The 27,944-nt window shown below is 33.9% G+C and overlaps 1 protein-coding gene across 4 annotated transcripts; it reads right to left on the reverse strand.

The window, feature by feature from the left end:
- On the reverse strand, nt 1–26,928 carry LOC148285593 (uncharacterized). Of its 4 annotated transcripts, none has more exons than XM_088242995.1 (18): nt 23,288–26,928; nt 21,751–21,961; nt 20,233–20,493; nt 19,043–19,218; nt 15,357–15,479; nt 14,951–15,143; nt 14,744–14,839; nt 14,291–14,434; nt 12,893–13,545; nt 12,235–12,810; nt 11,985–12,155; nt 10,722–10,893; nt 9,839–9,960; nt 7,946–8,424; nt 6,250–6,349; nt 4,476–4,814; nt 1,346–1,656; nt 310–516 (listed from the first exon to the last, which is right to left on the reverse strand). In XM_088242995.1, exons 1-18 carry the CDS (start codon nt 26,794–26,796, stop codon nt 482–484), a joined length of 7,671 nt encoding a protein of 2,556 aa, XP_088099121.1. In that variant the 5' UTR covers nt 26,797–26,928; the 3' UTR covers nt 310–481. The 4 variants fall into 4 exon arrangements, 3 of the variants coding, with proteins under 3 accessions (XP_088099132.1, XP_088099121.1, XP_088099110.1); XM_088242984.1 differs by having other exon boundaries at nt 15,357–15,482; XM_088243006.1 differs by lacking the exon at nt 1,346–1,656 and having other exon boundaries at nt 1–516; nt 15,357–15,482.
- Nucleotides 26,929–27,944: the final 1,016 nt, after the last annotated feature.

Here is a 27,944-nt window from a genome sequence, read left to right on the forward strand (position 1 = left end):
TTTATTATTGAATTAATATTTTTTTATTAAAATACTTAAAAATACATAAAAACAAATAGGACAAAACTTCTACATTAAGAATTTTTAAACAATACAGTATGGAAGAAGATCCACATATTATTATAGTATTGAATTCCATATGTGAAAACATCACTGGCTTTATCGAAGAAGTTTCGAGAATCAATAATAACATACACCTCACAACTTTTCTTTGACACATATATATTTAAAATGCATAAAACATTATGACGCATTCATCAACGACATAAAACTAAACTGTGCAAGATTTGTTGAGTATCAATAGCATCTCTCTTAATCTATTACCAGCTTCCAATTATTAAGATGATTTTAAATAATCTAAAAATAGTCGAGATTATTCAAACAAATTATAATTGTATATAAAATATATGTGGTACACTCTGAAATAATATTGTTTACGACCATAAAAAGTACAAATGAAATGGTATTATTCTTAATCATATCACTCTAATTCTATTGTCTCCATGTGTGGTGAATCTGAAAAAAAAACGTAAATTAGTTACATATATTATTAGTCAAGAGCATTGTCAGTCAGTATTTTGCTTAGAGTAATAATATGCCACTGGCTAATAGAAGTTTGCTACAATTTACAGCAATACAATGGGCCGTAGGTACTCAGGCCGAGAATTGCACGCGCAAACCGAAACCATCCGTAACACCTTTTTTTTTTTTTTTTTTAAATAAAAGGTATATTAAAAACAAAATATTGCAAGAAGCACAAATTTCTAAATGTTTTTTTATATTTCATTTATATAACTTATGATCGAACATGTGTCATTTTTTATAGTTTTCCTGAAAAAATCAATATTGATACCAGCATACTCCTGAGTGCAAGGAAACAGAAGCTTATTTGGAAACAGTAAAAATGCACAATATTGAATGGAGTGGAATCTATATTTTTCACAATTTAAAAAATAATATTTTCCTTTTTCGGTTTTTCTATTCTATGAAAATCCCGGCGAGGAAACATTCATTTTTATGTAATATATTTGTCGGTAATGTATATTGTATAATGTGCCATCTTTATTTTAGCTTCCACATAAATTTTTATTTTTTATATGAAAACCCAGCATTCGATTGACAGTACAACTACATGTGGTAAGATGTGTCTAATTTCATGCATCTAATCAGAATAACTCTAGATAAGCCAATTTGACCAATTATTTGGTAATTGTATGTTTTTTTAACCAGCAGACTGAACTTACTGATGATTTCTCTACTATTAGCAGGACTAAATATGACAAAAAGCTGAACAACAGTGTCAACAAATAATAAATATATAAACAATTTTGCAAATAAAAATTACCTTTTGGATCATGGGCAGATTGAGAAGATTTAATAACATTAATGGCACTGGACAAATAGTTTGCGATATGGTCATTTTCAAAATCCAGCTTTTTATTGAATGACTGCTTAGGATTGCTGGTGGATTTTTTGGGACTAGACTTTTTGGGGGTTCTGCCAGACAATTTTTTCCTGCCTTTCTTTCCAGATGTACTTTTCCGTCTACCGGAAGGTTTACCTCTGTCTGGAGTTTCGGGGAGTGAGGTAAGGTCCATTACTGAACTGGAAGTACTGGCTTTGTCACTTGGAAAGTAAGAGATAGAATTTTTCTTCCTGAAATATTGGACACTTTAATGTTCAGCTGGTTTAATCATTGCTGGTTAAATTGGCTTGTGTACACATCAAAACATATAACTACTAGTGACAGGTACCTGACATATTGTAACAATACAAATACATAATATTATTAACGGTGAATGACCATTCATTTCAATAATAGCAATTGATTTCCACATGAGTTTTCTTCATTTGGTCTAGGCATATAGAAAACTAGAATAGTAGTTTTATTTTTTATTGACAATATACATACATATTTGTATTGCTTAAGGAATGATAACAATAAAAATGACGAATAGATACTTATTTTGCCCTGCTAAGGCTTAATATCTGCTAAATTGAAAATTTTACAGGACATTACTGTTTTATGCTTTGCCAATCTGAATTCTTTTTTTTGTATTATTATTTTTTTTTACTATATTTGAGAAACAGAAATGACTTGTTGGCTAAGTAAATATGTGAGTCTATTGATATTTATTACGAAAAAAAAAACACAAAACGAAATTTTTTCATAGATTGAGTTTTTCTACTGACATTTCCTGGTAGAACTGCATTTTAATAATAATAAAAATACGTACATAGTTTTATTCCACTTTTATTTTAAAATTTTACCAGTGACCGAATTTTTAAAATTTTGGCTAGCAGTGCAGATTATCCTGACATAAAAAAAACTATTTCAACATTCGTATGTAAAAACTAATAACTTTATTGTTAATGACCAAATCTTTTAATAATAATTTAAATACAGTAGGACCTCGCTGATCCGGACAGATGGGACAGGGGCGTTCGCGAGGGGAGGCATTCCACCTGCACCTGCGTCGAGCGCCACATTTCTGTTTTTATAGCTTTATTTCAAACACGTATCCTTCCTACATATTTATTATTCACTATTGTTTGTCGAGGTTGTCTTGATAATCAAAGAAATTTCTAAAGTTAAACATATTTGTTTTATTACCATTTAAGTATTGCAGACGCCATGGTAATCCACCAAGGTCCTGTTTTTTGCCTGTCCAGATTGTCAAGGCCCTACTGTATATACTTATACTGTATAAAACTATACGAGGAAGTTCAGTGCTACAGGAAATTGGATATAAAAATGTTTTCTTACATGCGGTAAAAATTAAATCATTTAATTGTTCGGTGAAGTTTCTCTAAAATGTATAAACATGAACTACTTTAAATGACAACACAAGTTCTTCTATATCAATCAATGATAGAGTATTGTAATAAATTATCAGTTTCTGGAAAGCCAACCCACCAATCGGGACAACTCACCAAAGAATCTTGTTTGTTTTTTTTCTTGTTCGGTTTTTTTTCTTTTTCTTTCTTCATGGTTATGTCATACCATATTTATATGCTATATACTTTAAAATCATTAAAAAAGGAATGGCCCACGCTCAGACGCTGAAGTCTTTGTGGGCATTTTTTCCAAATTATGTTATAGCTTAATTTTAAGATGTATTTTTTAAAGTGTACTTTTGTAATTAAAATTCTATGTAAATATATGTAAGTTTGTATGAGTTTAATTTTAAAATTTCAAAACTTTAAAAACTCGTAGCGATGTTTAATCGGATACATAAAAATATATTTTTTTAAATTTGGGCTTAGCTTGAGTCTATTAACAAATTTAAAAAAACCACTGAACTTCCTCATTAAACAGTTACGTTTTGGAACACATCTGTATATTAATTTTAAATGATTTTACACAGAATGCTATAGTAATCGGACATGCTGTAGTAATTGGACACTCTAAATTTAATGGTGTAACGTGCGGTCAAAATGGGTACCCACGATTTTTTTTGCCCATGTATCGCTATATCGGCCCCACAACGTTACTCTTCTAACATCGCAGCTGACCGGCTACCCCCTGCGCGTTTCATCCCCCGCGGAGGCCTGAAGGAAATCATCCCCACCAGAATAGTCAGTCACCAAAGGTCGTGCACCCGCTATGGAAGGCAGAGTTATTTATCTCAGCTATCATACCGCTTTCATGTATTTTGGAACAGTCATGGTACAAGATATTTGCTTTCGAACCGGGAGTTCATCTACTCAGCTATCAGACCGCTTTCATGTATTTTGGAACAGTCCTGGTACTGGCAGATGGCTCTCAGCACTCCAAAAGGGTTAATCCCACGGAGGTTTGACTAAGCTACAAGCAGCTGCTTCCATGCATTTTGGAACAGCTCATGTACTTAGTCAGCTTCCTAAGATTATCCTTGACGGAAATTCTAGTAATGAGTTGCATAATACTCACTAGGCAATTATTACGAATGAGCGCTCTTATTTGAGCCCTTCCGTATTTTACTTGCTAGGTAGTTTTATCAACCATTCCTATGAAGCCAGTGCCTGAGCATAATCTTGACACCAGATGTTTGTCCCTTTGTCGAAGTCCGGTGCACGTCATAAATCTCATCCGTCAAGTGTAAACAGAATCCTGGTGACTCTCAACCAGTGAACCCCGCGAATGTTAAACTGTGTTAATAATTATTATTGTGATTTAATTAGATCATCGCTGTTTTACCGAATTACTGAACTCGAACCTATGTACAATTTTCTTTAATATAAAATAAAAAGTAAACATAAGATTTTATCTACATCATAAAATACACTTTTTGCGTTTTTTCTAAAAAAGAATAACATTTATTTATTTTTGACCATTAGATTTAGAGTATCCAATTACTATAGCACCCACATAACATAGGTACATTGATTATATTTATATGTCAATATTTTTTATTGCATTTCTGCTAAAACTGGCGCATACATTCAAAGATTTTTTTTTAAAATAGCAAACTAACTTCTTAAAAAGGTCTTACCTTCCTGCAGCTTTAGTAGTATTTTCAGAATAACCGGTCACATTACTAATTTGTATTTTTTTAAATGCATCATTCTCTGTGTTCGCAAACTGCGGAACTAGAGTCTTCGGTCCTGATGGATTGTACCTTCCCAAAACATAGGCCTTCGGGGCAACGGGGTTGTACAAGTTATTGGCAGGTCGAGATTGAGAATTATAGGTAGGAAACGGATTGGGGTTATGACTGTATTTGTTTCTCACAGCGACGGGGCGGAAACAGACACGGTTGTTGTCTGTGTCTGGGAGAATACTGCTACCGTCTTCACTCGCCATAGCCAGCGGTGGATACATGGGCATCATTCTGAATCAAAATTAAAATAAAATCTAGTTAGGCAGGCAATACATACACAGTTTCACGATCACAATGGAATAGTGAGAAATTAATTGACTATGGAATCGAACAAATGTCAAGTTTACATTTCACACCTGACCGATAATAATGACACAAGTCCAACATTGATGTTTTGGAGCTAAGTATACAGAAATGTTCCTGAATATATTTTCATAAAGATAGAAAAAAATATTTTTATAAAAATGAACTACTATGAACGATATAACTTGTTCTTAAAAATCAACAAATGACAGAGTGTTGTGATACATTTCCGGTCACCGGGAAGCCAACCCACAGATCAGGGCAACCAACCATAGAGAACTTGTGACATCACAGGTGGAGTAATTTCAAAATCATAAAACTTTCTAGAATCATTATTATTATTAATAATAAACTACCAGCTATTAAGCTGGTGCGTGTATATCAAGTGTACATGGTTATTAACCATTATTAATTGATGTGTGAATCTAGGCAGTTTTTGAACATATTAACTGAACTAGCACCAATCACTTTCTCGAGAAGGCCATTTTATTTCTCCACAACTCGGTTTGTCAGGAAGTTCTTCCTGAGGTTGGATGAGAAGGAGGTAGTGTTTAGTTTCAATGAATGACCTCTGAGATGACGGTTTTCATTCATAGTGAACATTGATTTCTACTTGGGCACATTATATTGCTCGGTTAAGATTTTGAACATTTAAACCAAGTCACCACGCTGCCTCCGCTCTTCCAGTGAACTTAACCCGAGCTCCCTGAGTGGTCCTCATATGATTTATTTCTTAGCGAAACTACCATTTTAATTGCTCTTCTCTGGACTTTCTCCAACAACTCTACTGCGACTTCACTCACGTCGTATTAGGGAGAAATTATTTAGGTAATTAGTTATTTGTGTTGTTTATCAATAAAAAAAATTCCCGGTAGAATGATATATTATCGAGATTGAAAGTAGCTTGGTCTTCCCACTATCACTATGAAAGTAATACAATGCTCCATTAGTATATGGTGACGTAGCATTCTGTTCACAAATCTAAAAACCTACTACAAAACCATAACGAAAAGCAAACCAAACTAACCATAGATAAAGCAAGTCAATTATGAAAATTTAAAGAATTAATTTCAAATCGGTTCATTTTGACATCCCACCTTACCATTTTCAAATAATGTTGCTCATTTAATTATTTTTAGAGTATTTAAAAAAAGATTGGGATGAAAAGTAAGTAGCCTATTTGACTTCCCATCTCTCCGACTATCCCTGTGCAAAAATCAAATCAATCGGTCAAACACAAACAAACACACTTTCGCATTTATAATATTAGTATTAAAATAGTATTAATTATATTAGTATAGATAGATATAACATCTGTTGTTTTTCCTAATAAAAATAAAATAAAATAGCAATATTTATATACCTGGATTGATTGGGAATTATATTTCCAACGGGAAACACACTTGCCATTTTCTTTCTCATTTCTTGTTGTTTCATCTCTTCGTGTAATTTCATTGCAGCAACTAAAAATAATAATTTATTTATCAGAATACATTTACAAAAAAACCTCGTTTTTACGTTCCCCAATTTTATGTTTTCCCGCTTTTTACGCCGAAATGTTAAGGTCCCATTTTTTTTCCATACATTCTCATTCAAATATCCCCCCAATAAACGTTTTTGTGTTTTTCATAACCCTGGTTTTACGTTGAAATTTTTTCGAAACTCATTCAATCTGTCAAAAGACGTCGAGCTTTTTAAGGTTAAGTACCTACGCAAAATTATTTAAACATGTTTTTTTTTTAATTAAAAAAAAAAACACAGTATTGATTTAAAAATACAAAATATTTTCAATGAAATCATAGATAAATATTAATAATCCCCAATTATGGCACTTTTTACAATTTTTCTGCAGTATATTTAGTATGGTCAAGTACAATAAATATATTTTTATGTAATTTAATTTTTTCCATACATTTTTCATTTTTTTCACTTTAGCGTTTTCTTCAGTTTTACACCTTTTTTGTTGCTCCCTAGAAAAACGTAAAATAGGGGTTTTTGTATATTTTTGAACATGTTTGAATAATAAAAATGTTATAGTTGAGGACACTTAAAACAAAATTTTATTTATATTTTTGTTATTTAACTATCTACAAATCTGCAGTTCAACATTTGGCTAGCTATCTCACTAAGGTATGATATTGTGAGAAAATAAAACATTAAAATAAACTAATAAATGCTAATTTCATCGGCTCATAAATTATCTCAAATACAGAATTTTAGCGCTCCTCGGAATTGTTTTTTTTTCTTTGACATAATAATATAAACAATAGTTTAATGAGGAAGTTCAGTGGTTTATTTTATATTTGTTAATAGACTATTAAACTAAGCCAAAAAAAATTTTTTTCAATTTTTATATATCGTTTTATCAGCGCTACGATTTCTAAAAGTTTTGTATTTCTGAAATAACTCCGCGTGTGACGTCAGAGGTTCATTTCCATTTATTCTCATTCAGTTCTTCCCATTGGTCCAGAAACGACAAGCAGACCGGATATCTTCCATAGCTCTCAGATCATAGGTTGAATCGTATGAACCAGTGACGTCGTTCTAAGTAGTGCGTTTTTATTGAAATATTTTTTATTATTTTTTCCATACATTTTCAAGAAACTTTGCCTTACAATTTAATGCTCTAATTTTTACCCCGCGCAAGAAAACATTTTTTGTGTCCAATTTCCCGTAGGGCTGAAGTTCCTTATTACTTTTAAAATAATTTAAAATAGTGACAAATTGAACACATTTCAAATACACTACCATAAATGACCGTTTACAAAAACGAATGATTTCATAGAACTACATAAGAGTGATATCACAAGTAAAAATAAAAGGGGAATTTAACAAAATCTAAACCTTAAGCTATGGTTTCCTAGGAAAGCGGTGTCATTATCTAGTGGCTGTAATGTGCTGATGCGGCAGGCGTAATAAGATGCCCATCTTAACGGTGTCCAGAGATGTAAACTTAAAGAAAGCGGTGTAGTTGTCTGGCGGCTTTGGCTCAGATAAATGGTAAGTACAGTAATAAAAAACATTAAATTTTCTCATTATCAAAGATTCTTTATACTCACTCATTTGCTGGTGTTGTTCTCTCTCTGCTTCATACTCCTGCCACGCAACCCTTCTATCATCTTCATCCAGTTGTTCCTCGTGAAGGTCTCTCAAGAGAGAATCATGTTCGTGCATACTCCAAATAAAAGGCAAGGATTCCACAGACATCGGCCCGAAATTCAACTCTCGATTTCCATTATCATTGTGGCCAATGACAATAGAACCTTCTTTGTTTGATAAATCATTACTCGCAGGATCTGTGGAAACACGATTATCCTCGTCTGAAGGATTAATTCCTTTTTTAATATCGTTTTCAATCATCAATGGTTCTGATGAGAGGATTTCATCGCTCGATGGCTGATTAAATGGTACAGCATCGCCAGTGTCAGAGGTAAGATGCATGTTGGATTTTGGTTTGTTGGACGCCAAGACTGTGGCCAGGACATGGTCAGACGGAAAACTCGGAACTGGTTGTGGGCCACACGGAACCGGATTAAAACTGTTAAGTTATTAAATATAAGATATTATAACAGTTTGTTGAATGACTCCAAATTTCATTACTTTATATGTCTTATATAAACCCATTGCAAGTGAAGTGAATCAACTGACAAAACGGTCAAACTTTTATATTCAAAGTGGGCTTTTCGTTCAATATTTTTTTACTAAGCTGTTTTGATATTTTTAATTAACATGGATGTTTTGAACATAAAGAACCAGAGAAAAAAGGTTTTTTGATTATACTGATTACGGAAATGTAATACATACAAGCAATGAGTTTACTTCACCTTTAAAATGTCAGTTAGTTCACTTCACTTGCAATGGGCTCATTATATGTAGTTAAAATTTCGTGTCATAATTTTCAACAATACGTGCGTAATTTATAAGCTTGAATAGTCATAAAAATATATTTATGAATATTTTAATTAATTTTATTAAAATTAAAATAAAAGAAATGTTAGCGTTCTTATAATTTACCCAAATTGTTACATTTATGTGGCTATTTTTAACAAGTTATACTAATAATAACTCACTATTAGAAAAATGAAATCAAGTTGGGGTAGAGTGGGGTTCGAACCTCGGACCTCGGATCCGTGAGTCCGCAACACTAACCACGGGAGCACAACCCGATTCAATGATAATGTTATAAATTAAAATAATTCGTTTGCGATGTTTGACACTGCCATAAAACAATAAAGCTGCCATGAAATAAAATCAATCCTTGCCATACTCCACCCATACATGCATTCTACTTCTACTACTTCGGGAATTACACTGGTTACATTTTCCACATAGGGTGGAATACAAACTCTGTTGGCTTATGTATAAGTCACTGCACAACTCTGCTCCGTAATATCTAAGGGAACTTTGCATTCCAGATGAACAAACTGATAGATGTCTTATGCTTAGATCAGCTACATCTACGTCTAAAGGAAAAGTTATTATACCTCTATGCAAACAGCGCACTAAATTCGGTGAACGCGCATTTGCGGTCGCAGGCCCTATGGCATGGAATGCAGCAGAAGTGCTAAACTGTGAGAGTGAAGTAATGTTTCAGAAAAATCTTAAAACCCACTTGTTCTCTATATCATAAGAATGCATTTCCCTGCTTGCAATTGCTATTCCCAAAGATGAAGAGGACTACGAAAGGACGACGTTTCGCGACCATAGAAGACATGAAGTTTGAATCGCTGACAGAAATTGAAGACCATATCAAAAAGTGGGTTCCAGAAATGTTTCGAGGATTGGAAAAAACGGTTACATAAGTGTATGTCTCATGGTGATTACTTCGAAGGAGACAATATTAATATTGAGGAATAAATAAAGATTTATTTAAATATGCAAAAAATCCATGCATTTTTTTATCAAACTGGGTTACGCACGTAAAGAAATATAATTTATGATAAAAATCTTACAAGTAGAGTTCACTTAAATCCGCCATATTGTAATGTCTGTCGATTTGTTGTTCATCCACCACTCGACATGACACGGCTTGTTTGGTCACAGATCTCTCGTACATCTTCTCCTCCATTGTGCCCTAAGGACAAACACAACTGATGAGCCATTTAGGAATAAAAATCCACAATGATTCGCATGATCTGTTGGATTATAAGGTAGGTATGGTGAAATACCAATAAAACTCTGAAGATAGAAAGTTCAGAAGAATGAGAAAGGATTTGCATGTTTAAAGCTGGAAATCAGAAGAAATCAAATGAGAATGCAAATCTAGGACAGGTATTACAAGATTAAAAAAAGGATCACGATGGTTTGGTCATACGAAACAAATGGATAACGCAAGAGAGAATAGTAACGTAGTAACACATGAGTCTATATAGGATACAAGACATTATATACATATCTCTCTTATTTTATATTTTTTGTAATAAAAATAAATTATGTATATGATCATTCTTATAAATTATGGAAAATAGATTATTAAATGGTATATTTCTATGATTTTTTTAACTCTATATTTTAAAATATATAGTATTTTGCCTAGTGTAACACGATGTTACAACACCGTTTGCAGATGATTTTTTTAGTTAAAAGTAGACAAAATAATATGGAAACAGCTAAGAACTTATGTTAGGATGGATACATGTGGCGTTCCATCTTCTCTGCCTACTATTACAGAGAAATGGCGTGATGGTGATAGTAGTAGTGACGAAAGTAGGGAATTTGTAATGTATAAGACAATAAAAAGATTATTATGTAGTTCAGATCTTTTCACCTCGAACGCATTCATACATTAGGTTATGTAGTTGAATTGGAATACAAATGGCTAAATGTTGTATTTACCAATGCTACAATCCTGTATATGTAACAATCCTTCTTCTGCCCAAATCGGTATACTCGGAATATGCTTTGTATGTCGTGCGAGGGATTCCAGGAGACGTCCATTATAATTACTCTATTGGCCGCAATCATGTTGATTCCCAGCCCCCCAGCTCGTGTGGATATTAGGAATAACCTTTGAAAACAGTACAACATTATTACAAATATAAACCGGTTTTTTACTAAATTTATGATATTAAAATTAGCAACAAAAAACTAAAAACAAAAAATGTAATTTCCCTATCCAAACCCACTTATCCACAGAGGGTATTTATTGCATTGGCACTACAATGAGGTTGCATGCTATGGAAAATTGTATATAAAAAATGTTTTCTTCTGTAAAAATTAGAGCATTATATTTTATGGCGAAGTTTTTCAAAAATGTATGAAAAAATTTACAAAAATAATTTTAATAAAAATTAACTACTTTGAACTACGTCACAAGTTCTTCTGAACTAACCAATGATAGTGTTGTGATAGATTTCCAGTTTCCTCACCTACTTGGTTTAATTTCAAAATTAAAATACTTTGAAAAATCATAGCGCTGATAATACGATACATAAAAATATCCGCTGCCTGCCTTTCTTGGAGGATATCACCACCGACCTAGCCAGAGAAGTCTATCTCATCCGAGATAGCCGGACTACAGCATCTACAGAGCCACCCCTATCTACAGTTCAACTATACACACGGCGAGGTGTCGTGTATAATCAGCTTCGTAACATTAATGAAAGCTACAAAAGTTTTGACCTAAAATAGAGAATTTCAGTTCAATTGAAAATCTAAAAAGGCAATTCCTTAGTTTCTGAGTAACTTTCAAAACTGCGATAGACTCTTAAGCTTTTGTAAAAAAAAAAGTAGTACTTAATAGGCTATTATTTTCTGAAATCAGCCTTCAAAGATACTGAGGTGGAAAACTTGGCAGTAGTTTTCACCTTGTGTTTACAGCTACTCGTGTCGCTATTTTAGCTATAACAGTTATTTTTTGTCAGTTTACAAATTTTCTATCATAATTATCCTTAGGAAATTTCCACCTCAGTATCTTTGAAGGCTGATTTCAGCAAATAATAGCCTATTAAGTTCTACTTTTTTTGTTCACTACATTTCTCCGGCCACCTGTATGTTAGTGAACTAAACAGGAGTACCCGTTCTTTATTACAATAATAAATTAATTATCATTTAAAGATTCACAATGCATATAACTAACTAATGTATGAAGGTACTTGCTTCACATCTTTATTGCGGTCAGAGTTGAATTGGCGACACCAGTTTTGTCTATTTTCTAAAGTAACTGATCCATCTAGTCGATAATAGTTGTGGCCTAATTTCCAGCCTTTGGTTTTCTTCAGGAAATACTCCAGCGCATCGAGGGTGAATAGAGATGTGGAGAATATTAACCTAAAACACAAACGATATATGGAAAATATACTCTTAATAATAGCACAGTTTTAGTTATATTTTTAAAATGCTAACTCACATCTTGTCTCCAGCCAGCAAACATTCATCGAGCAAGTTAAAGGTGACGGAAAATTTGTGCGAAGTTTCTAAACATTCTAAAGCTTTCTCGTCTACATAAGATAGCCACCAATCGGAATCATCGGGTTCCGCTAGCGTCTCCTCTGGTATCAAATCATCGTCTTCCAAACATACAAACCCTCCGATTGCCATTCTTTTAACGTAAGATCTTTTTTTCTTCACTTCAGTATTTTTCTTCCTGTTTCTAGATTTTAACAAAAAATGCTGCAGTGTTCTCGGGTGCGTCCATATCTTTTGCAAGATGTGGAAATCTTTTAAAAGTGACGCACCTTTGCAATTGTTACTTCTAGAGTACTCATTCAAATAATGCTGGTATATGTCTATTTGACATTTTGTAAGGGTCGTGAAGAGAACGTACTCTTGTTTTCGGGGTAAGTAGTTGTACAAAATAGATGCTTCTTTTCTCTGAACAGAACCTTCCAGCATTTTGTGAAGGACATGCGAACGCTTCTTCATAATTTTTATATCATACAAACTAGAGTCTCGGTGTTGGCCGTTTGATATTGGATTTTCAAACCTTGAAAATAAAACATCCGTTTTAATTCTGAAATCATATTTCTAAATATTATTAATAAGATGGTTTTCGTAATTTTATATACCTGTTAAAATATTCTCTACGAGATCCTAATAGGTTAGGTTTGACAAAATTAACCATGCAGTAATATTCCTTCAAATTATTTTGTAACGGTGTTCCGGTGAGTACTATTCTTCGTTTGGAAGTGATTTTATTCATCACTTTGGCTAAAGCCGTGTTATCATTTTTCAGAAGATGCCCCTCGTCGCACACGACTAGATCCGGTCCAGGATTGAGTAAAGTGGTGTGAATTTTATTTATTACGTGAGGTTTAACATCGGGGCCTTCCTTCATAGTGGTGAGGAGGCGAAACATTTCATATCCGATGATAAAAACACCGCCAGTTTTGTGCCAGTCTTCAAGATGGAACCCTCTCTCGTAATTTTTTTTGAACTTTGATAGTTCGAATACTTTGATGGAGTGAGGGTCTCCCGTTTTACGAAGCCATTTGTAGAATTCATCGGCCCAGTTGAGGACCGTAGAGAGGGGGCAGCAGATAAGCACGGTGCGTAGTGGGAGTATAGGGGAAGCCAGGATGGCGTGGATAAGAGCGATGACTGTGAGAGACTTGCCGAGTCCCATGCAGTGTGCCAGGATACATCCACCTCCTGGTTTGCCATCATTTACCATCCGAGTGGATTCCAAGCAAGTATCCCACATGAATTTTACACCATCAATCTAAAACAGTAAGAACACCTATATGTAGTACAAATTTTGACAACTGCAAAACCAAACGCTTTAGTGTATAATATTATATTAATTTATTTACCTATTTCAACGCCGTAGCTTCTTTTACAACATTTAGAAATAAACAAGTTAGATAAAATGCTACAATAAATCAATCCAATTTATTTTTTTAATAATTTTATAGTGTACTTTAAAATAAAATAATAGATATAAAGTTTATATTTGAAGCATGAACTTTGTGGTTATTCATTATAATAAAATAAATAAAACAACTTTGTTTTTAACCACTAATTTATATAGTGTAATAAAATTAGTGGTTAAAAACAAAGTTGTTTTATTTATTTTATTAAAATAATAGGTTTTTGCTCGTATATGTATGTATACTATACACAATCAATTTGTTATGCAAATTTTCCTGTTTGTACTTTTGTAAGAATTTAAAAAAATGTATTGTTAATTTCCTCGATTGGTGAGGACAAGTTATATTTTCATATTAAATATATATATTAAAAATATAAAAGAGGTGTTTATTTCATAGAACTCCATATATTTTTAATTGAATTGTTATAAGTGATTAGATTTCTGGGGGATTTCTACGTATGTATGAAGGGAGAGTATGAAAATGATTTGAAAATGTGAAACAATTTTCACAATTGCAAAACAGAAACTAATACTCAACACTAAGCCTGTATTGTATTTTAGCATACATAATTCGTTTATAGTGAAAATTCCTTACCTGATGTGGTTTCAAAATTGTGACCAAAGCCGGGTGAACCGTGACGAGTGGAGTTTTGGTTTCTACATCAAAATCGAGGATGAGAGTTGCATTATTGGCGGCATCAATTCTACTGGCAGGTTTAATTTGGGATATGAGCTCAGACTGAAAAATGGTTGTACATACATAAAAATTTCTCACTGGTACGTATTTTACAGGTGAAGTAAACTGATTGCTTAAATTACATTTCTGTAATAGGTACAATCCATTAACCTTTTTTCTTGGTTCTTTATGTACAAAACATTTATGTTAATTAAAATTATTTAAAGAGTATAAAAAAATAGGCAAAGAGCTCACAGAGCTAAAACTTTGAATACAAAAGTCTGACCATTTTATCAGTTAGTTCATTTCGCCCATAATGGGTCGGTCATATTCTGTTCATCATATTATACATTCTAAAATATATTAACTTACTAATTGCGAAGATTTGTCACTAAGCCTTTGTAATCGCTCTTCTTCTTCTTTGGCTGCAAGTTTAGTAGTGTCCATAAGGTAATTATCTTTAATCATCTGCAAGAAATACATTGTCAGTCAATGTTTTAAAAACTGAGAGTAAAATATTGAGTTTTTATGATACAATTAATTTTTGCGATATATTATTTATGAGTAAAACATGGGTACCTTTCTAATATTCTTCCTTCCCTTGGAAGGAGTTTCCTCAAGAACGGCGTCGTTGCTGGTAGACTTGTTGGGAGACGAGGTATCGCTGCTGCTCTTATCATCATAGGAATCACTACTCAACAGATCGGTATGCGCCAGGAAGTTTCTAGTCTTCGGGGTGATGGGGGTAGACATTTGCGAAGAATTATCACAACTGTAGAAGAAACAATATTCTAAGACTCAACCACTAATATCAGAAAATAAAATAAAATATGTAACGTAATTTAATACGTAAAGTAAAATTTTGTATTTTGTCATAAATAAATAAATCTAAAAACCTAAATAGCAAATCAACAACTTAATTCCATAGATAAGGATACATTGTAAATATTTAAACCTGACAAGAAGATGTTAAGGGACAACTGACCTCATTCCACTTCGGGACTTGGATGGGGTTGTCGTAGGAGTTTGTAATATTTGCGAATCTACTGTTCCAGAACTGGAGTCAGATTCATCAGAATTATTCCTTGTTTCACTGCCGCTTGAACTGCTGCTGTAGATAAGAAATAAATGCATAATGTAATATTTAACCATTTGGTTTTAAAAAATTTAAAAAGTTTTAATAAATTTGGGATACACATGGCAAATGGCAACCACGACTCGGCCTTCCAGCAGAAAAGGATTCGTTCGGCCGAGTCACCATTAATGTTTAAGTTTATGACTTCTATAGTGATAAGTGACAGTAGTGAATTTTAGTGTTAAGGTACTTTGTGAATGTTTATACTGTAAGTCTTAGGAATAATCTATTTAAGTCATTATATCAATTCATTATAGGTCTTGTGTAAAATTAAGTATTTAAGTAGTAGTAGAGATGAGGGGTAGCGTAATTAATATTAAGTAGGCAGGCAGAACGGGAGGATGCCTTTGACAAACTTCGATGAGGCTCGCAACCCGTCAGGTCGCTCCTTCCGTGGGGGCGCACAGAGGAGGAAAACGCAAGAATGCAGAATTGCGACATGGAATATAAGGGGACGCATGGGTGAAAAAATGAACGAATTGTGTGATGTGATGAGGAATAAATGTTTAGATATATTATGTATAACGGAAAGTTGGAAAAAAAAGGAAGCGGTTCGATGGAACACGGTGACGCCCTGGTTCTTTGGTCAGGTGTCCCAGATACAGACAGAGCCTGCCAGGGTGTTGCCGCGTTTCTATCGCCCAGAATGATAGAGTGTATGAAAGAGTATGTCCTTATAAGTTCTAGACTTATGTTGGTCAGATTCAAGATTGGATTGACGAGTATTATTTTATTAATAGGATATGCTCCTGTGAATTCCGACTGCGAATCTGAGAAGGATAAGTTTTGGACAAGTGTGATGAATGTAATGAATGGAAAAAAAGATAGTGAGAGAGTAATACTTGCGGGAGATTTGAATGGGTGGGTGGGAACTCGAAGAGACGGGATGGAGTCAGCCCTAGGCATGTTCGGGGATGGAAAACAGAATGATAATGGAAGAAGACTGCTAGAAGTATGCCTGGAATGGAATCTTTTTGTGTCAAATACGTTCTTTGATCATAAGGAAATCCACCAGTATACGTGGGAGAGAGGCAATGAAAGATCTATTATCGACTATGTAGTCATTGACTCTAGATTGAGGCCTGTAACAGTTGATACGCGGGTGTACAGAGGAGCCGAAATGGAAACAGATCACTTCTTGGTGGTATCAAGAAAATCTTGTTTCAAGGATGGCGGTCCAAGACCCGCAAAATGCAGGCGCCTTCTAGAGTCAAAGTTGAAAAACTCCAAAATGATTGCATAAAAGATAAATTTGAAAGGGCCGTAAATCTTAAACTGATCGATGAATGTGTGGAAAATATGAGTATTGATGCAATGTGGGAATGTTTGAAAAATGGTATGTGTGAATCTGCTATGGAAATATGCGGTATAACGAAACAAGGAAGAAAGAAAGGTGATGCTTGGTGGGACGATGGAATAAAAAAACTAGTGCAAGAAAAGAAGGAAGCATGGTTAAATCTGCTGACAGTGAATAAAGCGATTGGTAATAGGTATGCAGAATTAAAAAGCATATATAATGAATGTAAGAAGAGAGTGAAACAAGGTGTGTGTGAACGAAAAAAATTGTTGAAAAAAAAAGAGGGAATCAAAATGACCGAGAACTTCCAAGAAAATATAAAGATATTCTGGAAAGCGGTGAAAAATTCCCGAAACAGTAATGAAAGTGGATGTATGACAGCTATAAAAGGAAAAGATGGGAAAATGGTGACAAATGATAGTGGAATAAAAACAAGATGGAAGGAATACTTTGAGGAGGTGTATGAAACACATACAGGAAATATAAGCACTGCAGCACCTCCTCAGGTAAGTTTAAATGCATATGATGGTACGACAGAGATAAGAATGGAAGAAATAAGAATTGCTGCCAAATATATGAAGAATGGAAAAGCGCAAGGTTTTGATAATGTTGCTACAGAATTTATAAAGGCGGGCGGTGAAATAATTTTTGTATGGCTGCACAAACTTTTCAACCGATGTTTAGAGGAGGAATACACTCCTCCAGACTGGAGAAGGGCTGTTGTTATGCCTCTATACAAGGGAAAAGGTTCAAGAGTAGAATGCGGAAATTATAGAGCAATCAGCCTTTTGAGCGCTGTTGGCAAAATGTATGGAAGAATACTGATTGATAGAGTAAGAAAAGTTACAAAGGATAGAGTGTGGGATATTCAGAGCGGTTTTATGAATGGAAGAGGATGTATGGATCAAATATTTGCTTTACGAAACATGACAGAAAAATTTCTTGCTAAAAACCAAAAGCTTTTCTGCGCATTTGTCGATCTGCAAAAAGCGTTTGATAGAGTTGACAGAGAAAAATTATGGAAGGTGTTATCGGAGTACGGAGTAAGCGTAAATCTAACACGTGCTATTGCTTCTCTGTATAAAGACAGCACAGCATGTGTTAGGGTAAATGGATCATACACATCGTGGTTTGACATTCATAAAGGAGTGAAGCAGGGATGTGTTATGTCACCATGGCTGTTCAACGTGTATATCGATAACTGCATGAAAGAACTGAAAGGCTTAAGAATGGGAGCAAAAATGGGTGATTTAAAAGTCAATTGTCTTTTGTATGCTGACGATGCTGTACTCCTTGCTAATAACAAAGAGGAACTGCAATTCTTGGTAACAAAGGTCTACGATGTATGCAAGAGAAGCGATTTGCTGATGAATGTCGATAAATCGAATGTGATGGTTTTTGAAAGAAATGAAAGTATGACTAAATGTGAAATCACTGTGAATGGAGTTATACTAAAACAAGTAGAGGAATTTGTGTATCTGGGAAGTATGTTCACTAGGGATGGAATGACTGAGAAAGATATTGAAAGGAGGGTGAGTGCCGGGAACAGAGTGAACGGTGCACTTAAATCGACCTTGGCAAATAAATGGTTGTCACAAGAGGCAAAATTGGCAGTTCACAACGGAGTCCTGGTCCCATCCCTGATGTATGGGAGCGAAGTATGGACTTGGAAAAACAGGGATGAAAGTAAGCTGAATGCTGTCGAAATGCGATCTCTCAGGCGAATGTGTGGTAAAACTATGTACGATAGATGCACAAATGTTGAGATCCGTACATTATGTAAGGCTGAGACAAGCATTATCGACAAAATCAAGAAAGGAGCTCTGCGCTGGTTTGGACATGTAGAACGAATGGACAGCGAGAGAACGGCTAAGAATATTTACAATGCGAATGTTGATGGATGCAGAAATAGAGGAAGACCGAGAAAGACATGGCATGACCAAATCCAACAAATACTTAAAGATGGACATGTCAAAAGTCGGAATAATCGGCGCGCGTGCATGAGAAGATGTATGAATGTAGAGGAAGCGAGATCTGTATGCAAAGATAGAGTGTTGTGGCGTTCTATCCTCTCTGCCTACCCTTACGGGGAAACGGCGTGATGGTTTGTTTTGTTTTTTGTTTTGTTTTGGTTTTAAAAAATTATGAAACGCCTCATTTTTTTTAAAACATGTCTTCTTGCTCATATCAATCATCGTGACAGGGTACAATGGACATACAGTACAAGTTATATTGTTACCTTTTAATGATCCTTCGCTGTTGTTTTGAAAGAAGTCTATTTCTCTTTGTCAACCATAAACGCTCCTCATTTTCAGTGCTTCTAGGGGTTAGCTTTTTGATACTTTTTGGAACACCACGCAACATAGTTGAAATCTCCATTAGAAATTCATCAGGTTTACTTCTTGGTTGACCACTCTGAAATAAAAAAACAACTAAATAGTGTATTTATTTTATTTTTTTGTGCCACAACAGGCCAGGAGGCCTAATTACAGCGGTGAATTACAGCACAGAATACCCAGGCACGAGTTAAGACATTTTAATTTTTGTGCTCGCACCGAGAATCAACCCAGAACCCTCCGTGCGTGAATCATGCGCCTCATCCATTACACCACTGGGCCGCCACCATAGAGTACGCTAAGTAGTGTAATACTGTGATAGTTGTCACAGTTTAATGAATCCCCCTTTTTTCTTGTACTTGGTTGGTTGTTTATTTAAAACTTTAGTTCTAGTAATTGTAGTAACTGCCTTTCATTATCGATATTAAAAAACTTAAAATTCACAAAATATCTACACACTTAGCTTAGCTTAGCTGAACCATGTTAGTTGGAGACTAACTTAACAAGTGAATTGTCATGTGAGAACGTGGTAACATTTTTAGATAAAATGACAATTTACTGAGGAAAAAATAAACCTTTCACATAAACAAGGAAAAAATACTTGATAAAAGATTTCTATTTAAAAATACGGAACAAATTTTTAGAAGTATCATCCGATGTTTGAAAAATGGCCGGACCGTCGCGTAATATTTTTAACGGCGAAATAAAATGGCCACACTTCTTAGCCGCGAACTTAGAGGGAAAAGTGGATCTAAGGACTGTGCGGCATGAAAACGAACAGTGTAGTTTTGTGAAACATGTTCACAGTAACCTGGTCTGCACCCAGCGTTGCGTTTTAAAAATAAATAGTGAAAAAATTTATCAGTCATAAAATTAGTTATGAAAGGTTTTTTTTTAATACATCCGTTGTTAAATATTTTTTATTTGTTATTTTTGATATTCTTTTCTATCCTTTCCCAAGAATTTAATTTAGAGCTAGCATAAAATAAAAAGAGTTCAAATAGTTAATGTTTAAATGAACTAGTTTTATATGGTTGCAGTAATACTTGTTACTAATGTGGAAATATTTTTTTCAAATTGATAAAATTTATACCAGAGTTTCTTTAGTTGGTGTTTTGAGGTCAGGATCGGGCAAATCATTCTTGGATTCCTTTGTATTTTTCTTAGGTGTTGAAGTTTCTTTTTTACCGGTGTCATCATGACCTTTCTTGGAAACTTCGGCAGAGGAGGCCGATGAGGATTCGTCAAATGATTCGTTGGAAGAAGACTCGAAGAGCATATCCTTGGCTGAATTATTGCTCTGAAGTGTAAATTTGCGAGCCATGTCTTCAATCGTTTCTTCAACAGTTTCTTCCTAGAATAATAATTATTAAATTATATATCGCCATTCTGGTGAAACAACGACTAAACTGCTAAATTGTGAATTTTTCAGAAGAGACTTTTTTGTAATATGATAACCGCCACTAGAAAAAAAGTTATGTTTTATCAAATGTTGCAGAAGTATTAATAACGTGTTCATAATAATTGTATTTCTGTAATCTGTAGCTAACTTTGCAGTCAATAATCATAGACTGGTTTTCTCTATATTTATTTATTTTACAGAAACAAACAGTCGACAATGATATAATAACATAAAAAGATACGGATCAAAGACAGAAGTTTCCACATAAAAATCATACATATTAAATAGTGGTACAACAAAAGGGTGTGTTTATGCGTATTTATATGAGAGTAAGTGTAGAGGTGTGTTTGTGTGTATTTGTGTGGAAGTAAGTGTGAGCATCATTAAATGGCAAGTGGGATCGTTTCGCAGCCAGAAAGAATGAGTATTAATTTATTTTTAAATAAATTTAGGAGCATTTTAAATATATCAATAGATGAAAAAAAGCATTATAGTTAGAGCAAGAATATAGGCGACTATTAGTTATTACTCTAAGGTATACATATTATGAATACAGTCAAATTGTCACAATAATAATTTCCCTATTTGCTCCTCCTGGTGCATAGGGCACTGCATTTTTAAAATAGATTTATTTGTACTTGTAATAAACCTGTTAGGGTTATATAAACATATTATAGGCCAAGTCATGACTTGTTATGTCTATAAATGGATAGTGGAGCTAGGTAGAAGTAAAATGGATTGTCTTATTCGCTCAAACCAATATTGAATCAACTGCTCTACAAGTGTATAGCTTATGTTAGGTTTTTGTTATTTTCATTGTGCGTTTTGTAATATCAATAATATAGATGTACATATACACCTAGTTTTTAAAACAGTCTGAATATTTTGTTAATTATCTCTGTTTATTAAGTTGGTCTTCTTTGTTTATTCTCAAATGTAAAAACATTTCAAAAAGTATATTGCTAAGTGTCCTCGGCACGGGTAACCCCAGTGAGGTCACATTATTTTTATTAATGTTTATAGTTTGTAAGAGTAAAATATGAATAAATAAATAAAATAAATCTGGTTGGTGTAGTCATATATGCTTCTTAATGCTGATTTTAAATTTGTCTTCAGTATTTTATATTTGTACTATAATGGAGCATATCTTGATAATTTGATGATGTAAAACAATAATTATAATTATATAATTAATAAGCTTCAGTTTACCTTGTTGCTAGATTTATTGGGGGTTTCTAATAAACTTTCAGTTTCAGATGTATGTGATGAATTGAGGAATTCTACCAAATTCCTGACTGGTTTGCGTGTATTCCCTGAAGCTTTCCTATTAACTTCTTTAGCTTGACCAGGTTTGATCAGATCATGTTCATCCACAGTATCTGTTGGTCTTTTGTAATTCAAAGATGACAAGTCTACCAATCTGAAATGGGATATTACGTACATTTACGAGTACAGCTATTTTTTTTTTAATTAAATAACAGGCAACAAAATGGCCTTCAACCTTGACGAGAACTTGAACATCTAACTTTTAGCTTTAAAAAAAAATTACAAATGTATTTTTATTTTCCTAATATTATGCTTTCAACCAAGACTATACAAACTCTTTAATATTATGGATTATCAATAAATAATTTTTAATTAATTGTAGATTTAAATATCACTCGTCAATTATTTTTATAATAAATTACAATGAACTGCAATTAAGATTTTTTTTTACTGACAACCTGATTTTTAAAACATATTAAATATTTTATAAGAAGATTAAGAGGGAATCATCACATACTACAAATACCGATAAAAATATATGAAGTGGATTTTAAAAAAATTAATTGTATTTTTAAGACAGGCTAATTGTATTTTTAATTGTATTATTAAGACAGGCGCCGTGGCGCAGTTGGTTAGACTGCTATCTGTGAAACTGGCGTCGCGGGTTCGATTCCCGCCAGTTGCAAGAAAAAAATCCAAGAAAGATTCTTTTCTCAATTGGTCTGGGTGTTGTGGTGTATTTTTCATTACCTTCTTCCATATTCCCTCTATCCCACCTGCTGACAAGCCTCAAAATAGAGGCTTAGCGGGTTATTCCTTTTATAAAAAAATTTAAAAAATCAATATGAATATGGAAAAATGTTTTCATTAATCGTTTTAAAAATAAAATTGTTAAAAAATACCCCTTTAATAAAACGCGACATGATTGATCATGACCCTTATTGATTCATAATTGTAAAAAAATGTGATTTTTCCCTATTGCAACAAATTATATTAAATATTAATTATTCAATTGAGACTTTTAAAAGAAAAACTTATCAAATAATCCCTAAGACTGAAGTTTGAGCAATTCTTTATTTAATTCCTAGGTATGATTTTACAATATTTTTTTGCTCAACAATGATTTTATAATTCAAAAGTATTTTTTTTTAAGTCTTACCTATCATTAAATGTTAGTAAATAGTTGTATGTAACCACTACTCTATGTCTAATGGTTTTGAGACATACCCGTCTCTTTATCAGGACACCAATTACACTAACATGCAAATCCCAAAATACACCTTCACCATAGTAGTTAAACAAAAATTTTGGATTAAAGGATTTGCATGTTAGTGTAATCAATGTCCTGACGAAGAGACGGGTATGTCTTTAAACCGGTAGATACAGAAACGTTGGTTAGTGGTTATATACAATTATTTACTAACATTTAATGAAATGTTTGACCGCAAAATAAATGGTTTAAATAATGATAATATCTTACCTATCAATTTCTACATCTTTTTCAATTTCCCGAAGGTACTCTTCAAATGGCTTTAAGACTTCAGCGCTCAGAGGGCAAACTTTTACAGAACATTTATATTTCAATACTGGATCAGTTTTAAGATGATTATATTTACGGAAATCTTCATTACTTTCATTAGGAATAGGCGATTTTGGCACAGAGGATGAGCTTTTTTCAAGAGAAGTAATTTTTGCCTTTTTAGCTCTTTTAGTAAACTTTTTCTTCCTCGGCAAATTGCAGCTGCTATCGCTGGAATCACTGCTGGAGCTCTGTAGTAAATATTTCAAAGCTTTTTCTAACTTAGGGGAAGATTTAATATTGCCTGCTCCAGTTTCAACAATTTCAGAGTTTATTGGTGTAAGTAGGTCATTTTCCAAAGGACTCTCAATATCGCTGCCTTCACTTTTAAAATATGTTCCAACCAAAGTTTTATTAATATCGTCATCGCTGTTATTGCCGGTTTGCAAATCTTCTATTTTTGGAAAAGGTGATTTATCGCATATACTAATCTCTTCATTTTTGAAAACTGTGTCATTAAAGTTTGCAACTAAAGTAGTATCATTATCATCCTCATAAAATTCATTGAATAGAAATTCCTCAGTTTTAGGAAATACTAAATTATCTTCCAAAGCCTCAATACTTGGTTTATAAAGTTCAATAGTGGTTTCTAAGGAGTTCCCAACTAAAGTTGAATTAATTTCGTTATTGGTATTACCCCTGGTTTTTGATTCCACGATTTTTATCTCATAATTTTCAAAAGCTGAATGCAGTGAATCAATAACAGAAGATGTATCAATATTTTCTGTGCCAGTTTGGATTTCATCAGTTTTTAAAATTATACCGTCTTCCTCCCCCTTTGGGGTTGTTTCGTGGGCAGATTCATATATATTATTTAAATTATTATCGATTTGACAAATATTCTTTGAATAATTTTTTACGTTTTCAGCTTTCAAGTCAACGGAAATCATAGAAGAAAGTTCAAATTTATTTTCATTGTTTTTTATTTCTTTTAATTCGGATTCAAGTACTTTGCAAACTGAAACTAGGTTACGGGTTTCATCAGATTTTGATTTTAAAGGAACATCGAAACAATCGTTCGGAGAAATTATTGGATTTTCAATATCATTGCGAGCTGTTTCTAGTATATTACTAGAGTCAATATTCTCATCATTACTTTGAAAGGTACCAGATTTCAGATTATTATATGAAGAAATTTCACTTTTTTCAATGGAATTTAAATGTGTTTCAGAAGCCGAATCTAAATTATTAACGAATGGAGTTTTGAAAGATAAGTTTTCGGAAATATTTGATTTATCTTCTGGTGTTGAATTGTTAAAAATATGAGAATGATTATTAGCAATCGACTTAACTGTCGGGGCACTTTCTGCAGCGGGCTTTGTGGCTATATCCATTCTATTATATTCATTTAGTTCTTGCGAAGCAAAATTTTTGTCCAGAAGGATGTAATTCAAATTTTTAGAAGGTAGAATGTCGATGAAAGCTTTGGTCTCGCATTCATTTATATTGAGTTTGACTATTTCTTTTACTGGAGAAACGAAATATTTTGAATTATTATCTTTACATTTATTAATGTTTTTAGAGATGTAGAGTAATCTTGAGCTACGGACTTTATATTCCTCCGGCTCCTCCATATCATCGAACAATCTAAAATTGAATTTATCTTCAAGTCTTTTCTTTTCTTCAAATAATAAAAATGTATTGAAAGTACTTAAACACAATTTCAAAAGAGAAGTCGGATCATTAGAGTTAGTATTATGTTCCGGAAACAGATTGTTATTATACGTTTTCGTATGATCGGAATCGTCATCCGAACATGACTCCCCGAGATCACTGCAACTATCTCTTCTTTTGCGTTTTTCTATTTTCTTTAGGGTGGTGTGAAGGTTGCGCTCGATATGACTGGTGGTGAGGTTAAGCCACCCGAGAACTAGAGAGGTCTTGTCTACCGGGTGAAGATGCTCAGTGGAAGTCACCAGTCCACGGATGTCAGGTGGCTTTAGAGTTCGGCCATCCTCCCGAAAAAACGACTGGTTGCTATTCCTACTCGGAGCGACTTTCTTCACGCAAATGTCCTTGTTGATCCAAACGGTGCTCTTCCCCGGCAAGTTCACCCGGACTCCGTCACTGTCACTGGACACACTACCCCCCTTGTTGGCGCGCCAGGAAATGCCATTCTTCTCCACTCGGCGCAGGATATCCAGTTCGGGAGCTTTCTTTTTGTTGGTGCCCACGCGGGGCATGCTCGCCTCTTCCACGATCTCGCAGTCACTGTCGCTATCTGCGTTGGCGACCGGACAAGATTTAGCTTCTTCCGGAACCAACGAAATATTATGTTTGAAAAGAAACGCGTTTGAATTTTTGTCAGCTTTTAAAGAATTATTTAAACCATTAGCCATGACGAATTGAGCGTATTCATCTTTTAGTTTTTTTTCTATACCCGAAATATTATTTCGAGCTAAATTAAATAAGACAAATGCTTTTTCCATGCAGAATTGTAATTTGCGGGTATCCGTTATGAAGGTTTCTGTCGCTTTCTTTTCTACAAATTCGTTGGATTTGCTGTTGAGCAAATTTCCCAGCTCGGCCGTTGTGACAAGAGCTTCCTTTATGAAGGAGCACGCAGAGTGTACCACCTCAATCTCCTTGAACAGAATACCGGAGGAAATTCCAGCACTTCCCGGAGGAGCAGCGGCGGCGATACTACTCACCGAAGTGATCTTTATCTCTGTGAGGCCATTTAGCTCCGCTGGCTTAGGAGAAGTGGAACTTATCTTGGGTTCTGCCAAGGGATCTTTTGAGGAATCATTGTTTGTTAGGTTTCTTTTCGCACTGGGTAAATCGGGTAAAACAACATTAACAGCTTCAGGAAGATCCTCAGGTGTGGTATGAAGTTTCCTTTTAACTTTTTTGACTGAGGGAGATTTAGTTTGCTTAGTTTTCTTTTCTTTTATGGGAATGTACTCCTCATCCGGCATCTCTTTCTCGCTCCCGCTGGCAGACTCCAGTTCATAATTAGTATAAAAGTTGTTCGGTCTTGACTTCCTACTACTTCGGCGCGAACGCAAGCTCTGGTTATCTTCGCTTTCTTCAGCGTTACTTTTTACGGAGCCATTATCAGATTGTGTTCTTTGTCGCTTAGACTGAGTCGAGGTAACGTCGCTGTCGGCTTCGGAAGAACTTTCGTCTTTGGGTTTCTGACGTCTTTTCCGAGGTGTTCTCTTAGCTTTGGTCGCAACTGGAACATCCTCAATTACGGATTCTGTTTTAATTTCATTTTTAATTGGTTTACTTTCGATTAAAGAGTCTATTTGGCTTTCGAAATCCTCGATAAAGTTAGGTTTGTCGGCTTCGTCATCGTTAATCTTTAAGGCCGAAACCTTTACATCCTCAAATTCGAGAGGATCCTGATTAACTGATTCAAGCAATAAAGGCGGTTTAGATTCTTCCTTGACATCTTCCATTCTCATTAAAACGATAAGTTGCCGTTAAAATCTGATTACAAAATGTTTTTTGACAACTAGCACCGCGCCAAAACAAATCACAGCGCGCAACCGTATATCGTAAATGTATAACTTTAATTTTGATCTTAGTCTATGGCCGCAACCTGACCGAGGTGGACTTATAAATAAATACTAGGATTAGAGTTTATGCAAAACCACCTCTACAAGAGGGGGTTGTGGTTTATGTCACGGGGAACGCTTACTAGTTAAATATGGGGTAGTTTGTTATTGGTGGCGAGATTGAGAAAAAATCAGATTATTTCTGAGGCTATAAAATCATGTTCCGCGTCACGCGTATCAATAAATGGAAGCCTCTCCGTGAACTGAGAGGAAGCGGGAACATAAGCGGGAAGATCGCGTATCCCTGGTGCCATACTAAATCATCATATAGTAGGTATAAAGACGCTTTACTAATGATTATTTTAATTTGACATTTATTTAGCTTCGAATTAAAATTAATTCAGTTTTTTCAGAAAATGTAAAAAAAAGGATTTTATATCCAAATTATCATTATTTCATATCATTTTCAATTAGTTTTTCTCGCCGTTTCAATTTATTTGCACGCTTGAGAATAATCCGTTTGCTATAGCATTCGTGTTTACTTTATTATGACATTATCTTCTTTCTAATTTTTAATTACTAGACAGCTAGACGCATGCGCCGAGTATTAATTTAAGGTTTTCCCACCTACTCATTATTATTAGATTTTTATAACAATGCAAACATTATGATAGTTATCTTAATCCTTACGACCCAGATAGCAATTAAAACTTACGTCAAGCTTGTATCAAGTTTGAAGTATCAAGAGTTCAAGCTTGACCCAAGTTTGAGATTGCAACTCTGTAAACTTGAGGCAAGTTTAAGGCAAACTTCCTAGTTACCATCCAACAAACTTGCATGATGTTTGGATTTATTTAGCAAAAAAATACAACAAAAAAATACAACAAAAAAATAAGGAAAAAAAAACAAGAAAAAACAAAAAAAGGAAAAAACGAAACAAAAAAAACACAAACTCAAAAAACAAAAAACACGAAGCTTCTTAAAAATATTAATATTAAATAAAATATCTTGTTATTATTACTCAGTATATTTATTTTGAATAAATAATTAAAATT

Source organism: Micrasema longulum, unplaced genomic scaffold, assembly GCF_059751315.1.
Source record: "Micrasema longulum isolate JH-2025_06_02 unplaced genomic scaffold, ASM5975131v1 h1tg000020l, whole genome shotgun sequence".
In the NCBI taxonomy this organism is placed as follows: Eukaryota; Metazoa; Arthropoda; class Insecta; order Trichoptera; family Brachycentridae; genus Micrasema; species Micrasema longulum.